The sequence below is a fragment of the Coregonus lavaretus genome (genome assembly GCF_964263955.1).
Source record: "Coregonus lavaretus genome assembly, chromosome: 23".
Classification (NCBI taxonomy): Eukaryota; Metazoa; Chordata; class Actinopteri; order Salmoniformes; family Salmonidae; genus Coregonus; species Coregonus lavaretus.
This window is the reverse complement of record NC_140010.1, coordinates 17,935,849-17,955,133: the sequence shown is the minus strand read 5'-3', so window position 1 is coordinate 17,955,133 and position 19,285 is coordinate 17,935,849. Positions and strand designations below refer to the sequence as shown.

Below are 19,285 nucleotides of genomic sequence, written 5' to 3'. Positions count from 1 at the left end.
CCTTGAGCAAGGCACTTAACCCTAATTGCTCCTGTAAGTCGCTCTGGATAAGAGCGTCTGCTATATGACACCATTTTTTTAATAATTAGGCCAATACCCGCTAATTATCAAAATCCAGAAAAGAGCCATTACAGTCTATAACCACTTAAAAGGAAGCGATTCCCAAACCTTCCATAACAAAGCCATCACCTACAGAGAGATGAACTTGGAGAAGAGTCCCCTAAGTAAGCTCGTCCTGGGGCTCTGTTCACAAACACAAACAGACCCCACAGAGCCCCAGGACAACAACAACACAATTAGACCTAACCAAATCATGAGAAAACAAAAAGAGAATTACTTGACACATTGGAAAGAATTAACAAAAAAACAGAGCAAACTAGAATGCTATTTGGCCCTAAACAGAGAGTACACAATGGCAGAACACCTGACCACTGTGACTGACCCAAAATTAAGGAAAACTTTGACTATGTACAGACTCAGTGAGCATTGCAATTGAGAAAGGCCGCCATAGGCAGACGCTGCACTTCCTAACCTCCTGCCAAATGTATGACCATATTAGAGACACATATTTCCCTCAGATTACAGATCCACAAAGAATTCGAAAACAAACCCAATTTTGATAAACTCCCTTATCTACTGGGTGAAAAACCACGGTGTGTAATCACAGCAGCAAGATTTGTGACCTATTGCCACAAGAAAAGGGCAACCAGTGAAGAACAAACACCATTGTAAATACAACCCATATCTATGTTTATTTACTTTCCCATTTGTACTTTAACTATTTGCACATTGTTACATCACTGTATATAGACATAATATTACATTTAAAATGTCTTTATTCTTTTGGAACTTCTGAGTGTAATGTTTACTGTTAATATTTATTGTTTATTTCACTTTTGTTTATAATCTACTTCACTTGCTTTGGCAATGTTAACATACGTTTCTCATGCCAATAAAGACCTTAAATTGAATTGAGAGAGAGAGAGAGAGAGAGAGAGAGGCTTGCTGGTGTGTTTTTTTGCCAAAGGATACATTTGTAATTACTCAGTGGTTTAAAAAGGCCTGGAGGCCTTTTCAATACAGTTTTGAGAGAGGAGAGAGAGGCACCTATAGTATCCTATAGTCAGGTTCTCTGTTGGTCGGACTTCACCACTGGGAAAAGATATCCAAAGTGAACATTCCAATACATAGTATTCCAACCATATACCTTTAATTTAATGTGTGTGTGCGTGTGTGTGTGTGTGTGTCAGAATGAGAGGTGAGTGATTGTACCATAAATATGGGTAGATTTGAGAAACCATAAAAAATGAAAACAGAAAACTGCTTGAATATGCTCCTGCAACCTTAAATCTGCATGGCTTTTCTATGCCCTGAGCCACACACAGGCAGAGTGGAGTTTGGAGCTATTTCCCAATCTCATGTTCCTCTGTTACCTCTGGAGTAGAATATAAATTATCCCCTCTCGGTGTATAGTGGATGCCAGGCGGCCCGCAGCGACCATAGTCCAGCCTAAAATTCCTCACCGCAAACGCACCATAACTCAAGGCTAGACTGATATATAAACAATACAGAGCTCAGGCTAGTCACATCAAAGGGATTTTCAAATATCATGAAAAACACTTAACTTTATCTTGAAAATCAAGGGACAAGATGTGTGTTATATGTACCAATTTTTAAGAATTATGGGCCTCTTATTCAATATTTCAGATGTAGTGACATGTCTCCTTTCAATAGGAGACGTTAGATTTGTCTTTCTGTAGTTCAAGTGAGGGCTAAGTCTGGGTCACATTATTATACTTCTTCTGAATGTTCAGTCGAGGACATTTCAGGCCCTAAAAGACTATACATGCATTCATCAAGTAAATGAACCACCACTTTTCTTACTAGAAAAAAATTGATCGAAATGTGGCCATTATATTCTAATAAAGCTATTTATGACGCTTCAATCTCCCCTCTCAGTATGAATTTATCTCCTCAGGCTGAGAGAGAGAATGTGAGAGAGAGAGAGAGGCCAAGAGAGAGAGGCCGAGAGACTTGCTTGTTTTTGCCAAAGGCTCCGTTTGTAATTATCATCGCACTGACTTAATTAAAAAGCCTCCAAGGTTTTTTCAATACAGGTTTAAGGCACCTGTAGTATGTAAAGTAAGGGTCATACTGTTTTCAGAGAGAGAGGGGGAGAGAGAGAGGGGGTAGAGAGAGAGGGGGGAGAGAGAAATGAGAGGAGAGAGGAGAGACGATAGAGACAAAATTAGGACAAAATACATCCTCTCATTAGTGAGATACATTATGCCAGGGCACTCATTAGCTGCCCGTCACAGTGGCTTGTATTACTGCCCACTGTAAGCAGCCGAGCCAACGATGATTTGGAGGCGAGGTGAGAGAGTCCATACACTGACCTTCACTAGTTGTGAGTAAGCAAGGCCAGGGGAGGGCCTGTGCCCTTAGCGGAGTGTCTACCGGCCACACTGCCCTTCTTTTGATGACTGGGAGTAATCACTAGAGATAGAGACATGATCACAGAGAGAGGAGACACCACCGAGAGAGGACGAGTATCTCTCAAAATAGCCCCATCCTCCTCTTCAAAACCTGTCCTTTAGAAGACTTGGAGTCTAGTTTCTTAAAACCATTCATCTTTGTCCTGCGACAGGCAGTGTCCTGAGAGGAGGCTATCTGCAATTCCTTTTGAACTCTGAATTCAGGAAATGAAGAGATAGAGCTGGACAGGGTCTCATTACCAAGGCTAATGCCCCACAGGTACAAACTAAAAATCACATAGGGGTGCACATAAAGTACCTCTGTCTGCCCAATGCTAGTTTGGAGTAGACTTCTGAAGTGGAAATTCACAACCTGAAATTTTGTCTCAGAAATCCATCTTTAATTCAGTAACAGTCAGCTAACACTTCAGGTAGACTAAACATGGTCCCGTGTGGCTCAGTTGGTAGAGCATGGTGCTTGCAACACAAGGGTTGTGGGTTTGATTCCCATGAGGGACCAGTACGAAAAAAAAGTATTTAGCAGAATAAGAGCATTTGCTAAATGACTAAAATGTTATTTGTGAAATAAACTTGGGGATGTGTGGTGGTATTTCTGTGACAGTGGCAATTTCCTTAAACACATAGACCGTAATGACAATTTATTAACGAACCTGCAAATTACTAGAGTTGAAAGCATGTTGTGCACAATGGGAGTAATTCACAGTATTACCTCTAACCTATAAGAACAACAGTCACTCATAAGAAAATCTGGGCCAAGAGGGCTGAAGACATACTCTAGGTTGTGTCCCAAATGACACCCTATTATAGTGCACTACTTTTGACCAGAGCCCTACAGGCCCGGGTAAAAAGTAGGGAATAGGATGCCATTTGGAACATAGACATACAAAGAAAAGCATAGAGAAAGGCAAAAGAAAGTGGATATTGTGCCAAGAGGAATGAAGACAGTACGACAGCACTCTGTGTGGGATTTCACTTTAGATCGTGATCCTGGAGGGATATGTGGAAACACAACTGACATGACGTGTGTGGAGCTGGCGTTTTTATTCAATATAACTAAAGTAAAGACCAATTTAGCCACCAATCTACCCTAAACAAATCCTTGAGGAGGTACTGCCTCGGAGTCTGAAGCAAAGCTTTACCTTTGTAGCTCACACTTCTCCAACACCATGAAGTAAAGCGCTGTCTGTTTATGTGCCTCTAGCCAGCACAAAGTATAAAGAATATGCCACAGTAGTGAAAGGGAGAGATGACAGAGATGGAGAAACCCTTCACCCGAGACCCACTACAAATTGCATACCGCCCCAACAGAGCCACGGACAACGCAATCGCCATTGCACTGCACACTGCCCTATCCCACCTGGACAAGAGAAATAGCCATGTAAGAATGCTGTTCATTCACTACAGCTCAGTCTTCAACACCATAGTGCCTTTCCTGTGCAACTGGGTCCTAGACTTCCTGAAGGGCCAACCCCAGGTGGTGAAAGTAGGCAACAACACCTCTGCCACGTTGATCCTCAACACAGGGGCCCCACAGGTGCACGTGCTTAGCCCCCTCCTGTACTCCCTGTTCACCCATGACTGTGTGGCCACACACGTCTCCAACTCAATCATCAAGTTTGCTGACGACACAACAGTGGCAGGCCTCATTACCAACAATGACGAGACAGCCTACAGGGAGGAGGTGAGAGCCTTGACGGAGTGGTGCCAGGAAAAATAACCTCTCACTCAATGTCAACAAAAATGAAGGAGTTGATCGTGGACTACAGGAGACAGCAGAGAGAGCATGCCCACTGTAGTCGCAGTGGAGAGGGTCAAAAGCTTCAAGTTCCCTCGGCATGCACATCACTGAGGACCTGAAATGGTTCCTCCACACTGACGCCGTGGTGAAGAAGGCACAACAGTGCCTCTTCAACCTCTGGAGGCTGAAGAAATTCAGCTTGGCCCCTAAGACCCTCACAAACTTCTACAGATGCACCATTGAGAGCATTCTGTCGGGCTTTATTGTCGCCTGGTATGGCAACTGCACCGCCCGCAACCGCAGGGCTCTCCAGATGGTGGTACGGTCAGCCGAATGAATCACCAGGGGCACACTGCCTGCCCTACAGGCAATCTACAGCACCCAGTGTCACAGGAAGGCCAAGAAGATCATCAAGGACCTCAGCCACCTGAGTCACGGCCTATTCACCCTGCTACCATGAAGCAGGTGGAGACAGTACAGGTGGGACAGTGTCTGAAAAACAGCTTCTATCTCCAGGCCATTAGACTGGTGAACAGTCATCACTAGCCGGCCTCCGCCCGGTATCATGCCCTGCACCTTAGACACTGTCACTAGCCGGCTACCACCTGGTACTCTACCCTGCACCTTAGACAATGTCACTAGCCGGCTACCACCTGGTACTCTACCCTGCACCTTAAGGCTTGCACACATCGCATCGAATGTGGATCTAGCCTTTGTCTGCCGATCGTTCAGCGTGCTGTGTTTTAGTGAACACTCTCTGTAGACGTCTGACTGACAACATTTTTCAAGCGATTCTACATGTAAAATTGGTGCGCACACGGTGTGCAAATTACATTCAGAGGTGGTAAGTACCCTCGCCCAGCAAACGCTATTGATGTCTGAGCCCTTAGAGACTGGTCACTTTAATAATGTTTTCATAATGTTTGTTCTGAAATCATTTCTGTAGTTAGAAACGGATAAGATTAGCACTCCTGCAACATTCATTTGTTGAAATTTTATTTGATCTGAGAAATTAAGCTAATTGATTACTCACTTTATATGTCCATGCCATATTCTCAACATAGCTCATCCTATATAACTACTGCTGTACATACCTTTTCCTGCTTAAATATTGTCCATACTGTCTATACACACCACGTATTTATATTCCGGACTCTGATTTTGCTCGTCCTGATATTTCTTAACTTCTTGAGGGTGGGGAATTATTTGTGTATTAGTACTGTACTGTTAGACACTTACTGCACTGCTGGAACTAGACACAAACATGTTGCTGTACCTGCTTTAACATCTGCTAAACGAATAAACTTTCATTTGATTTGAAAGCATTGGAGAATGGGGGTGAAATTTACTTGATATCTATTAACATTCTTATAACCACTCACTTAAAGGAAAGGTTCACCCATTTTGAATGTTATATTGTTTTTGTGCATCCGAGTGATGTTCCATCGATTCCCTGAGTCATTTCATGTTTTCACGTGTATCTGAGTTTTTTCCGTTCAAGCAGGTAGAAATCCGTCCAGTACGATGTAGTACTGTGATAAAGTCGCTCTCACTACACTGGAAGTTAATAGGAATACGACTTTTAGATCGCGAAAACTTCTATCATACATGTCAGATTTCAATACTGGTCGATATCATAACGTGTTCTCTCAAATGAGCCACTGATCATATTTTTGCGATATTCCTACCTCGAGAAATGTGTACTTTAACGGAGGGTCTAGAACATTTTTCCTATTTGTCTGCCTCTTTAGTCCAGGGTGCATTGCATGGTACCGTTGCCAGAGACATTATAGAAAGGACATTGGAATCCAATGAATGAAGGAACATATAACGCACCACCCAGCAGACTGTCGACCAATCGTGTTCACGAAAGTACGTAATGTCACGATTCCAAAGCTATACAATATTACAGATAGCAAGTTAATTATCTCACATCTCGGAAAAAAATTGTAATGTTGAACTTCTTGTTGACTAAATTTGTGCTAATGTTGGGTATTTGAGCTAGCGCCCAATAGACTCCCATTCGCTCCTTGTCCCAGAATCACCCAGAATGCACCGCGCAGCCCATTGACGTAGCATGGGCAACGTTTCCTCATCTCCTCAAAAGCATATCTACCATTGCGAATGTCAGACTCCAGTCTGTGAGGCACCTCAATCTGCAGGTTGAACATGGTGTGATTGTAGACTCCTAAATTGATAGTGAAGTTTGTTTAGGCAATTTTACAGCAAACTAGCTACTTTACATGCAGATATAGTCTTTGGTATTATTGTGTGTAGCTACGTTTGCTAGCTAGCTACCTACCTAGTTAGCCAGCCCATAGACAGAGCATTGTGGATTTTGTAGTCGACTGGAGCTGCAACAGAATTCCAAAACGATCTTCCATGTTGCTACCAACCTTATTATAACACCAAAATGAAACATTTGTTTAAGGGTGTGTGAAATTTATGTAATGCAAAGCAACAATAGATTTTTGTTGGCCTGCTTGTGTTGAGCATACATAAGAGCACACAACAAGAACCAACACCTATTGTATGATATCATGTACAACGATAAACACTCTTCTCTCTCTGTTAGCACCATAGCAAGACACAATGGATCAGCCATCAGTACAACTTTAGTTGAAGATTTATTTCACATTTTAGTGCTACATTCCTCTTTACTCAAATCTAGGGAGCGTAGGTAGATCACGTTAGAAATTGTTTATGATAATCACACTTCATATCATCAATGTCCTAAGAATAAATCTTAATTTGGGTCTTATAGTATTAGCCTCAGCTGTTCAGTCATTTATGAGGCAACATTATGCCGTTTAAAAAGGTGTCCATTTCAATGTAAAAAAAAACAACATACAATGGCAAATATCGATTACAGTATGTCCCTCAAAAGGATCTTGTGGATCCTCTGAATTAATCACCTCTGTTCTCTAGGCTTAGTCACCAAAACAGAGGCAATGCAGTGACATTTCTTATAATAATTTACTTAATAATTTTCATTTAGTTAGTATAGAATGGTCTATGACATAAAATATTGATAATACTAATGTGAACTATATTTCATAGTATAAAATCCAATAAGGTAACTTTGATTAAAGTAAAAACACTTCATTTGTATGTATCACGATACTTAACATCCTGTGTGAATAAGATTGTGGATAAGAATGTGTCATTCAGTTCTGTTAAAAATAATGGCATTTATGCTAACCGAGATCTTCTCACAACACCATGATGTAAAGCACTGTCTGTCTGTCTCTAGCAACACATTACAGTGAATGTTTTTATAGTATGGGAGAACAATTTGACTTGGCCAATATGCCAGTGGGTAAATAAAAACTGCAAATCACTAGTGAATGGCCTTGCACTACATGTGTGATCAAACCATTTAGATGTTGTACGGTCTTAATCATGGAAATCATATCTAACCTAATGTAGGTTCAAAGTTTTAAAACAAACTTTATTTGGGGACCCTGGGAAAATATTAATAATTGTTTATATCTTTTGATGGGGGCTTGGCTTGAACAATCACAAACATCCTTGAGATATTATAAACTTATCAAATGTTCTGTATCTTCTTATGGCAGAAAAAAAAAAAAAAAAAACTCCTGTCGCGCCTTGTTCTCTCTCTTTCTCTGTGGTTCTTCTTAAGTAAAACATTTAAAATAAATGTAGAACGACAAAGAAACAAAACAAAAAAATAAAGCCGCATTCACATGCTAGTCGGAACTAGGAAACTCAGACATTTCTGACCTGCTAACTGGTTGTGGTTATACACGTGCCTCGTTCAACCAGTTAGCATGTCGGAAATTTCTGAGTTTCCTAGTTCTGATTAGCACATGAGCGCAGCATTATACCCAGAATCCACAGAGCTCTGCTGCGTCCCATCTAGCGCTTGGCTGCCACCGAAAAAAGTATAGCACCCCCGGTGTGTCTTGGAGGTCTCTAGTCCAGCTGTTCCTGTTTTATCCGGTTTGAGTTAGGCCCTCCTCTCTGGCCCGCCCTCCTCAGTTCCCTCCTCAGGACGTACTCGCTGAACTGGGATGAGTCCACGCCCCCACCACATGATCCGACGATCTCAAAGCCACGCTGCTGCAGACGCTCCAAGACCTTGTGGACACAAGGAGAGAAGGGGTGTTGAGGTAACATGATAGCTAACACTGTTTAGACGTTACACACAGAGAAACATTTAGCTGTCCTGACGAGAGGGGAGAGAGATGTTGAGAAACATAAAAAGTGTTTTCCTGTCACACAGAGAACCAATGCTCTTAACATCAGGTCAATCAGAGTTGGTAGTATTAAGTAGTTAGAAACAAACTCAATGACAACATGTGTCAACATGCGCCCAAGACTAGCACGAGATAGGAAGTGGCATTAGAGATGATAAAACCGAGAAGAACAGATTATATAGCAAAAGAATAATGACAAAGGACACAGATAAATGAAGGGGAATATATTGGAAGGGGACATCCATCCCTTCTTACCCAAAACCAAGAGCCTCTCATTCTCACTGCCTGACTTATTCTCATTGTTTGTAAGTGTGTGTATATCTCTCTGTGTGTGTGTATGTCTCTGTGTGTGTGCATGAGTCTCTGTGCATGTGTAGATTTTTCCCCGCAGCCTTGCAGACATCTACAGACGTGTCCCGAGGGCAGCAGGATCACATTCCATCAAAGAGGCCCCAGGGAGCAGTAGGGCCTTTCTCTCTCTCTCTCTCTCTGCCACTTGGTTCAGTGTGGGCTGCTCAGCACGCCCTTCTCTCCCCCAGCCCCAGGCCAGAGCCCCCGCCAGAACTACAAAGGTCCCCCCACTGCTGGCATCCTTCCCCCCACTGCTGGCAGTCTCTCCCCCCCCCCCTCCGCCCCACACCCTGCCTCCATTAGGCCCAGATACAGCACCCACCACCGGCGTGCTTTAATAACCAAACAGAATTATGGGCCCTGCCTCAGGACAACCTGCCATGGAGCAGAGTGGAGCTCTCTCTCCCACTCTCTCTCTCGGTCCCTCTCTCCACTGCATAAACTTGAGTGGTTTGTGTGTGTGTGTGTGTGTGTGTGTGTATGCGAGAGAGAAAAGCTTCCTGCAATATACAGTAAGAATGAGGAAACGTTGTCCTACATATTTAATAATGTTTCTGTGCTTTCATTTATTGATGCATCTCTGACTGAGACAATGGTTTCATCATAACTGATGAACATAAGGGGAACATTTATATCTAGCCTACTATACAACATCGATATTGGGTGAACATGGAGTTTCCTTAGAGTGGCCATGGCATGCGCGTGTGTCTGGTGTCCTCTGCCCTCACCTGGACGGAGTTGAGGTGGCAGTATCCATTGAGCGGGAAGCGGATTACGTGTGTGGAGTCGTGGTTCCAGCCTGCGTTGACAGAGTTGCACATGACGTCTCCGATCTCTGGGAACACGTCCTCGATGAGGGCTTTGTCTCCGCTCAGCGTGATCCTCTCTCCCAGGTCGGGTGCCACGCGCACCACCAGGCACTCGCAGGGGCGTGACACCCGGGCCAGGTCGCGGTCCTGGCGCCATCGCTCCAGCTCGGCCAGCATGGGCTGCAGCTGGAAGTACCGGGCCTCCTCGTACAGCAGACTGTAGTCCTGCAGGGGGCAGCACAGAGGGGACAGGTCAGTGAGGATAGGACAAGTCAGGCTGAGGCAAAGGATGTCTCAATACTGTATAATGGGTTTCTTATTTCCTTTCCTCCTTTGTCTCATCTCTTTCATATGGGTGAAAGAACTGTATGGGTTCCCAACACATTGCCTCCACTTCTATATCCTAGTAAAAGAGATGGCCAAACACAGGGGATGCTGGAAGAGTTCCATCCACCATAACAGGAATGAGAACAAAAAGGAATAATAGACATTCATACGAACAAACTGTGTGAAGACCAGGCAGGTATCTAGGCTACCAAAAACCCCACTGAGACCGTGTGGGATATCTTACCCATAGGACCGAGGGGCTTAATCGCACATTCCAATTTTTCTCAGACTCCTCAGTGTCACATCTGCGCATCTGTCAGGGTGAATTTGGCCTCGGTCTGAACTTGGGCTAGTCTTTCGTCTTTGCTTATTTTAGCTGATATACTTTCCCCCTGATTGAGTCACTGTGTGGACAGTCCATCAGATAATATGATTATTTGTTTTCTCTGGGGGCAAGTTTGTAATTAAGGGCTAAATGACGCAAAAAGCTAGCAAACAGAATACAAATGTATCACATACAGTGAGGATCAGTGACTCTTCTGGACACTCATACAACATACAGAAACATAGGGGGATAAGAATCAAGCAACAAATCTACTGCAAAACGAAGGTCTCTAACGCATGATGTCTTAAGATTACTTTATCTAGAAACACATAAGGTATAAAATCCTACTATTTCAGAACTTGTAACTCCACACAGTATGTAATCTGTCAGCACCAATCCTAGGGAGACCAAGTACTGAGGGTTGCCCATGACTAAGGTGTCCACTTTGTTCCCCTGAATGTTTGGGGACTAGTGATGGCTAGCTGATTGATTGCAGTGGAAGGGACAGTCAGACACTCACTTTGAAGTCGTCTGGGATGAGGAGCTTGGAGATCCTGAGGAAGTTGAGGATGTAGCGGAACATGTGTCCATCCCTGTCTATGAAGTAGTGCTGCTTCAGGCTGTCCAACACTATGGGCTCTGTGCCGTCGAAGAGACGCCCGATTCTAGAGGGAGAGAAAGAAAGGTGGAGACAGTTAGAAGGTGGAGAGAGAAAGATGTCTATAAACATATGACCTAGAGGCAAAAGCTTGATGACATTCTCGGTCGGTAATCTCGCCTGACGAAGACCTTTCGGTCAATGTGCATACAACAATGTGTAGATATTTGTTTTCCTTCAATATATCATTTGTTATAGGGCCAAACAAACTGCTGCTACTCTTGAGTTGAGCTGTTGAGCTATACATTTGAATTGACAGTACACCAGGTGTGGTTTTGAGCATAGGAAAAGATCACCTAATATGGCTACAGGACAGTGACTCATGTGCAGATTCTATGACTCACTAGATGTGGGTGTTTGATTTCTTTCACACCTTTGTTGAGTGATGCACACATTACTCTGCTCCATGCACAGAGAAAGAGAGTGGGAGAGATATAGGGAGGGAGAGAAAAACAGTGAGAGAGTGAGAGAGAAAGAAACAGACAGAGAGGAAGAGAGACATAAACAGAAGGAGAGAATGAGAGGGAAAGAAAATGGGAGAAATAAATGAATAGAGAAATGAAGCGGCATGGATGAGATGAGAGCTGTGCTGTGGTCTGATGGAGGGGTCAGGGCCAGCTGGTAGAGAGATGCCCGAGGCAGGATGGCGCCCTGGGGGCCCGGCCTCAGGCTGCAGAGTGGCCCTCCTGCCTCCAGATGGCCCCGCGCCCTTTGGCCTTTTACTGCTGCTGGGACATCTGTCAGATTAACTGAGATGCTTTTGTCTGCAGTTTGGACTTTTGAGCCCTGCAAATGTTTACTGCTCAAAATAACTCTGGGGCGGGCTTGAAAAATTGAGGCCATTTTGTATTTGGTATTGTGTGGAAATATTGTGACAATGGATAGTAATTGTAATCAGGGTATTGTAGAATAGCCTCAATAATCATAATATGAGTTTGAATGTGATTTTTTTTCTCTGTAATATCAAGCCCTGTGTTCAAATCCAATCTTTCCCACCTCATTCATCCATTTGAGTGCTGAATCATTGTGATTGGATGAACTTTGACACTTGTCTTTTCTGAGCTGTTAAATTATGACGTTAGGCAGTCCGAGAGCTAATCCAGATAAACACGGCTGACATGATGGGCTAGGCTACTAGCTACATCATCATCTCACTTTCAACCTCAATCATCCCAAACACCCTCTAGATCCACATATGAAGGTCTTTGATGAAAACACTGTGGCGTTGTGTACCTAAAAGGTACCAAAACAAAGACATATGTTTAGTAAATTATAATTGAGGAACTGCATCAATAGGAGAGTGGTCACATGTGCTTACCTGGACTCTGGGTACTTGGTTAACGTGGCCAGACTGCTGGTGTACATGTGTCCACCCACGTCAATGTGCACGGGGGCATTGGACTTGGTGAGCTGGGCGGCCGTCGGGATGCCCTGGTTACTCAAGGGGGATGCTGGTGATCTGGTGATCATGGGCCTGGACATGCTGGAACGGTTATCCTGTCACAAACAAGTAGACAAATCATATTAATGATTATCAATATGCTGGACAGTACAGATTGAATCGAGAAGCCATGAAAATGATCTGTTCATAATATGGATGTAAATGTGCATTTTTCCATTGGTAAATGTGCACCAGTTAAAAAACATTGCAAGACTGATTGGCCAGACAATATTCTCCTCATCATTCTGAAAAAGTTATGGTCAAATAGTTGGCTAAGGTCCAACTCTTCTGTTCTGTCAGGACTGAGAGAATAGATGTCGCTGAGTTACACTAGCATAGTATTTCCTGACCTTGACTTGAATGATACCAACCACAACCCTCCATATCTGTTGGGCATAATCATCTTCCAAAGCCAAATTAATTTGGAACAGCAATTTCACACATACCGAAAAGAGCAATAATCAGTCTAGATTTGAATAATGTAATAAGATTTAGAATAAATGTTCCCTGCTAACCTAAAAACACAATTAGCTGGCAATAATTTCTAATGGAACACAGAACAAATTGAGTTTCTCAATCAATCACAAATTCAAGACCCTCCTCTGAGCCAATAAGAAAATAAAACAGGTCCATCTCTACACAATAATATGAAAACACTGTCATTGGAGGAAGAAATGTAATGTTATAATTTTTATTAAGTAGTAATTACACAGGGAATTGCAAAACCTTAATGGAAAAATCGGGATTAAATCTAGAATGATATTTGCTCTGCTGAACCGATTTTATCAATGTGGGAAAATGCATACAAAACAATTTGGCATTGATGATATTCACATCAAATAAATATCCAACAACTTCCACTGTTGATGGGTAGGCACTAGGCAGTCGACATCAAACAAAGCCCCTACAATGAAGTGTAGCCATGTCATGTCGCAAGTAATTTGACAACCGAAGTTTGCTGCAACGAATTGGACTAAATCTCCATTAGCCTACCTGCGCTGACAAAACTGTGGCTGGCGAGGAAGACACAGAATAATCATTCTGCTTCAGTGATGCTGCAGGTAAGGGGTCGCCTCTTGAGTATATGAACGGAGCGTCCCCGCATTCCGCCGTTCGCATTGAGATTCGTTTCAGGGACGCTTGTACTACGGACTCATCCACAGAACTGATTGGACGCGGGCGTTTTCTCGTTTTCTGATGCGTTAAATCCATGATATCCGTTGCGTCCATTATCAAACCTGGCGCACGAAAAACAGGCTTCAAGTTGGAGATGCTGTCTGTTTCCACCTGCAGACTCCGGAGATCCGTGAATGGGTGGAAGCAGCACACACAAGAGCGATGCTGTGGCAGTCACTGCCGCTTTTGCAATGGTTGTATGGATAAGTCAAAGCCCCGGACAACATTAGCATTCTAGTGCCTCAGGGTTTCTAGGGTTGTCGTTGTTATAAAAAGCAGGTATTGTCGCATTTACTGTTTGTCTGCTAAAAGGTGTAGCATATTCTATATAAATCAGACATCAGATTCAAGATTGGACCACCCCAAAAGCGCAGGTATATCCACGACGCACACCTGGATTTGCGCCCTCGCCTTTGCCCTTTCTATTTCCTCCCGTCATCCTTTGTTCCAGCTGCCTCTCAAGCACTAACATAGGCTGAACATTGCTTTTCAATCTAGCCTGAATCAGAAACTAAACCTTGTCCAGAAGTCTGGCAACAAGTCCTTGGTGAAAATACAAAACTCACAGTAACACTAACAGTGCAGTGTTCAGTGACTAACCAAATGACATTAAAACACAGTAGATAGCAGTTAATTTTTTGTTCACGAAAAAAAATAAGAAAAATAATAACAGTTTCATCTAAAACATGCACACACACTAGCCCCCAGGGTGTTGGTGACCCTGGATGAACCTTTCCATAGACCCTTTTAGTCTCTGTAGCACACCATCTCAAGACCTGTTTACTCACATAAAGCTGACACATAGTATTCTCCCAGAACAATGGGCCATATTCAGGAGGGCTAAGATTGTGGTGGAGATTTTAAGAGCAAATGAAAACAGTGACCCTCCCACCCATTTTACATAAACTAGCAGGATCCTGATGTGTAACTGTTGTGGATACATTTCTACTTTGTTTCACAATGACGTGTCTGTGATGGGCTTTTCTTTAGTCTTATCTCATTAATACTTATGTCCAGGTGCCCTTCTTACAAGTAGTCAGGTACCTACCATTCTCACAGCCAAAAAAACAGCTCCCCGTATAAAGCATTATGGTCTTGGTCTATACCAGAAATATGCAGACTTCAAAGTCACTTCTAGATCTAATCTAATGGCCAATCAGAGAGCCACAGGCAATTATTATTCTCTTTCAAAAAGAGGAATAAAACATGTCCAAAGATTACAACAGATCATAATATGATACCTTTGAATCCACAACATCAGACCTCTTATTGTAGCGTATACAGAATCCCAAGAAACAACATGCATGTTAGATTCATGTTGGAAGTCTTGGGTTATTTTCCCAAAACATTCAGGAAATCCAATCCACTCATTTTAAATAAGTTAAAATTGAATAAATTAATTAAAAACAACCACAACTGGCATTAAAACATCCATGTTTTTACTTCTCTGTTTTGGCAGTGTGGGTTTCACACCTAGATACCCAATTAGCAATTAAGCCTGCCTTTGAGTGCAGGCCTCAACTGTGGCGTGTGATCCTGCCCTGATTTGCATGCAGTTCGTTTGTGCACGAGCTGATAAGCGCAGGCAGACAGCCGCCATGCATAGTTTTAAAATTCAACTCCAGAATCCCTCTCGCAGAAGGCAGAGGGGCCCGCGGGGTGAACAAAGAGGAAGAAACCACACGGCCGCTCTTCAAAAGGGGGACCTGTGTAAGGCAGCCAGCAAAGTGCGTGAGATCACACTCAGAATGCAGGTAATTTGTTCCCCGACTAATTTGTGGGAGATGGTGTGTGTGGAGAAAGTAAGTCCTGTAAACCAGCTCGCTGGAATTGGCTTTCCTCAAAGCCTTGTCATCATGAAAGTGGATGGAGTGGAGAATCTGCTAAGAATCATGAAAGTGTGTGTAGGTATGTGTGTGTGTGTGCACCATGGAGCGAGGGAGATAGAACGGGAGCATGGGATTGAGTACTTGTAGCACAACTACTTCATGCCAAATCAAATTAAAACCATGTCCTGCGGATTATTTTTCAGGTCGACTACTCCTACCTTCAAACAGCAGGAGCACCTTTCAACTCATACAGTACAAATCTAAAACTCATGTCTACTGTGGCATGGACCACCAGTATGATTATGTCTAGCTATGACCCAGAATACTGAGGTGATAAGATCATCAGTAGAACCTGACAAGCAACACACTGCAAAGCACCGATAGAGCACAGACTCCATGATGGCGCAATGCTGTGGGTGGCCTGACACAATACACCCATTCCTTTCATCCCGTTTCCTTTCAGAACTGCTGCAGTCAGTCTTCCCACCTGTTGCCATTTTGAATAATGTAGGCCTACCACATAGCTATGTGTATACAAAACACATGCTCTACCATTTGTTAGTGGTTCAATGTTCCCTTGCTACACAAGTTCCTACATTTATACTGCAAGAACACACTAAACAAATTTAAAATTGCTCTGTCTCAAGTGACTTGCTTGTTTACCCTAGTCTGGTGTAATTGTGTTGACCGCATCCACACCCCAACCTGTTCAAACAAATCTGGAGTTGGCACAATGGATCAAAGCTTTTGTTGTCGGACTAAACTCAGTTTCGGTGTTTAGTTTTCAACAAATACTTTACATGGTGTGTGTGGAACAAACATTGTTAACAATGTAACAAGGCTACATGCACAAGAAGGAATTTCGTAGGAATATTTTTCCTCCCCCATCAAGTCCTAAAACTTTTAAACATGTAATGATCCAATAATGGGTGTAGCGTCAGCACTCTAAGAAGCCCTTAATTTCCCATAGTGCAACTGTACCTTGTAATTTGGAACACTTTATACACTTGGCATTTCAAATCAGGCCATTTACACCAAGTCACAGGTAGTCACTAGTCAAGTGTTTACAGAATCAGGATGGCAGTTGTGTCCACTTTTTTGCCTATGGCCATTTTTAAAAAGGTGCCCATTGCACATTTGGAGATCCTCTCAGGTGAGACAAGAAGTGAGAAGCACATTACTCAAGTAGTAACTGCTTGGAAACATATTGCACTTACTATGAGAGGGAAAATGTTGAATACTAACATTACTTATTTATATAGTTCTAATTGGGGATACAAATCATAACCATGTCTGTTCACGACTAAATTCTGTACATAAGTGGACACCATTAAATGCAATGTGAGACATGGTGCCCTTTTAAGCACAGATGCCAATGTTGCTCTTGTCATAACAGCGCCCTCCAGTGAACGCTCCTACAGCCACGCATTTTACTCAAAAGTAAGGAATACTTCACTGTTCCAACATCTGCGCGCGTTTTACTTTCTGGCATTAAAATGGCACGTAATCACATTCACTGCACTAGTGTGCCTTGGTCAGAATTAAATAATTACATGGTGGATGTCGTAAAGAAGCACATAAACATATGTGTAAACTTGTAGGATAGCCGTACAAATATGTTACCAGCAGCCTGTATACTGTTGGATGTAGATTGGCAAATGGCAATTAGAAGTTCAAAAAAGTTGCATAGTGTGTTCATTGTGTCCATATCCATTGTGGCCACATCCTGATGCGCAAGCATAGATCATACTAGTAGGCTAATTTATTACACAAACAATGTAAAATGTGAATTTGTACACTGATAATACTAACCATATATATCATGTTTTGTCTCCATAACATCACAGCTACAAAGATGCAAACATAGATCCAGACTTCCGCCCGGGAGTTTAATTATTTGCAGTGGCGCGTCTGTACCGTGGAATTCCCTGCGCACGGGTATAGGTCAGCCCCGCAAGAGATCTATATGGGAAGCAAAAGGAAAATACTGTAGCCTACATTTTCTCTTGGTTTACATAGATAGGGTTATCGTTACAAAATGACGGCGAATACAAAGACATTATTCACAGAATCTGCATTGACGTGTGTTGAATAGGTACGTCCTGTCTTACAAAATAAGAAAACCCCTCCGGCAAAATTACTCCACAATGGCGTCTTTCATTAGCCAGATCTGGGGCACTAAGGAAATGAAACTGGTTTAGAACAAACGAATATAGGAAAAGCCTATCGAAATGCCTATAATATGTTTGTAATAAGAGTGTGTGACAAGAAGTCCGACGGGGAAAACGGAGACAATAATGTGTTAGGGGCTGAAGTAGGCTAATGCGCCAGGAGCGAATTCACACGGGCGGATAGCTACGGTGTTTGCTCACCGAAGGTCGTACAATTCGGTGAAAATAAAAATAAGCATTTGAAGCCAGTCGTTGGCACTTTAACAAACATACAGTTGTTAAACACCGAACAACATCCAGGAAGTGGTTAAATATTTTGTTAGAACTATGGTGCTCATCGCCTGGCACATGCGTAAAAGCGGCTGCGCCTTGAATGTCCCAGTCAAACCAGCTTCGGAAATATTAGCAAACCAAATAAATCTCCGCTTACCTGAAACATGGATGGGCATAAAGTATCTTTTTGAGAACCCCTTCTCTCCGATTTCGCTGCGAGCTGCTTCCCTTCCTACACTGGTGAGAAATGCAATAGCTTGGCTAAGGTAGACAGAACAAAATACAGAGAGTACTTGCTCCAGGGCTCCGAAACCCCTCAAGGCAAAGATCAGGATACAATTAGCTCATGTCTCTACCCCAGTCTAAACCAATCTCCACAATAAAACTCCGAGCTAAAGAGCAGATCACTTACAGCAGTGCGTCCGCCTTTCTGGAAAATGTATTTTATATTTCTTCATAAAATCGTATAAAGATATCTTGCTGTTTTTTCGGCATACAACATCCTCACTCCTGCCGCCAACTAGCCTATTGCCTTCCTCTCGCACAGAAACGCTGATTTTAATCGTTATGATTAGTTTTGATGTAACATTCCCGCGGGCGATTTCTGCAAATGGATGTAGTGTTTCTTTGCCAGGGAGGAAAAGCAGCAGATGATGATAATTATATAGATTGTTGGTTGAGTCTTTCTTTATTTTTTTTATTCCAAACGTGTGTCTTCTAAGATCTGGAGCGCTAACATAAATGGAAACAGCATGTGCATCACACAACTAGTTGATTACAATCAACTTTTTTTAATCAATGGATTCTAATGGAAAATCGACACTTCCTTTTTTATTTTTTTCCTTTGGCCAACCTCCCAAATGACGTAGTTATATAAATAAGCACTTGCAGCCTGCTTTGCCCCAATCAAGTCTGAATCAGCGCCCGGGGCTCATGCACGAGCTCATTTCAAACGTTCAACCATGCATCATTTCAGGAAGATTGAGGCTCTTAAGCTTTTAGTTTCAAACTGCGGGATATTGACAGCAAATGGCATTGTGCCATCTGAGTGAAGTTCTTCCTTTCATTGATTTGTATATAATGCAGAACATTACATGTTTATGTAACCTGGGTGTACAATAATTTAAATGATATCCTTATCTTTTACATGGCTTTTCCCTATAACAGAGACACATGCCATATATAACTTATTCACCCTACATTTTAGAATGAGAGAACTATGTTCAACAGTGAACCAGTTTATTTGAATCCCATCTACTGCTCTTGAACCGTAGACATTAAAACCAGTGTTAAACCCCCTCCCAGTTTACAAATAAGCACAATAATAAAATAAACATTCTTCCATTCTCTCTCTCGCCCCCTGCTGTTAAAAGCACTAGTTGCTCTGAATAGGGAATACAAGGATCTCACATCTATGCAAATCTATTCACCATCATAGGTTACAGAATAATATGCGTTAATTGCTCCATAAC

The 19,285-nt window shown here is 42.6% G+C and overlaps 1 protein-coding gene across 2 annotated transcripts; it reads right to left on the bottom strand.

Annotated features, from left to right (window-relative positions):
- Positions 1-6,661: 6,661 nt before the first annotated feature.
- On the bottom strand, positions 6,662-18,397 carry LOC311150688 (BTB/POZ domain-containing protein KCTD1-like). Of its 2 annotated transcripts, XM_084188197.1 has the most exons (6): positions 17,971-18,397; positions 17,182-17,331; positions 12,242-12,420; positions 10,786-10,930; positions 9,533-9,838; positions 6,662-8,334 (listed from the first exon to the last, which is right to left on the bottom strand). In XM_084188197.1, exons 2-6 carry the CDS (start codon positions 17,209-17,211, stop codon positions 8,170-8,172), a joined length of 825 nt encoding a protein of 274 aa, XP_084044323.1. In that variant the 5' UTR covers positions 17,212-17,331; positions 17,971-18,397; the 3' UTR covers positions 6,662-8,169. The 2 variants fall into 2 exon arrangements, with proteins under 2 accessions (XP_084044323.1, XP_084044324.1); XM_084188198.1 differs by lacking the exon at positions 17,182-17,331 and having other exon boundaries at positions 17,971-18,347.
- Positions 18,398-19,285: the final 888 nt, after the last annotated feature.

Coding starts and splice junctions, on each gene's coding strand:
- LOC311150688 (XM_084188197.1), bottom strand. CDS start 17,211: ATGTTATGGAGACAAAACATGATATATATG. Junction 9,839..10,785: donor TCATCCCAGACGACTTCAAA/GTGAGTGTCTGA, acceptor TGCCCCCTGCAG/GACTACAGTCTGCTGTACGA. Junction 8,335..9,532: donor GCCACCTCAACTCCGTCCAG/GTGAGGGCAGAG, acceptor TGTGTCCACAAG/GTCTTGGAGCGTCTGCAGCA.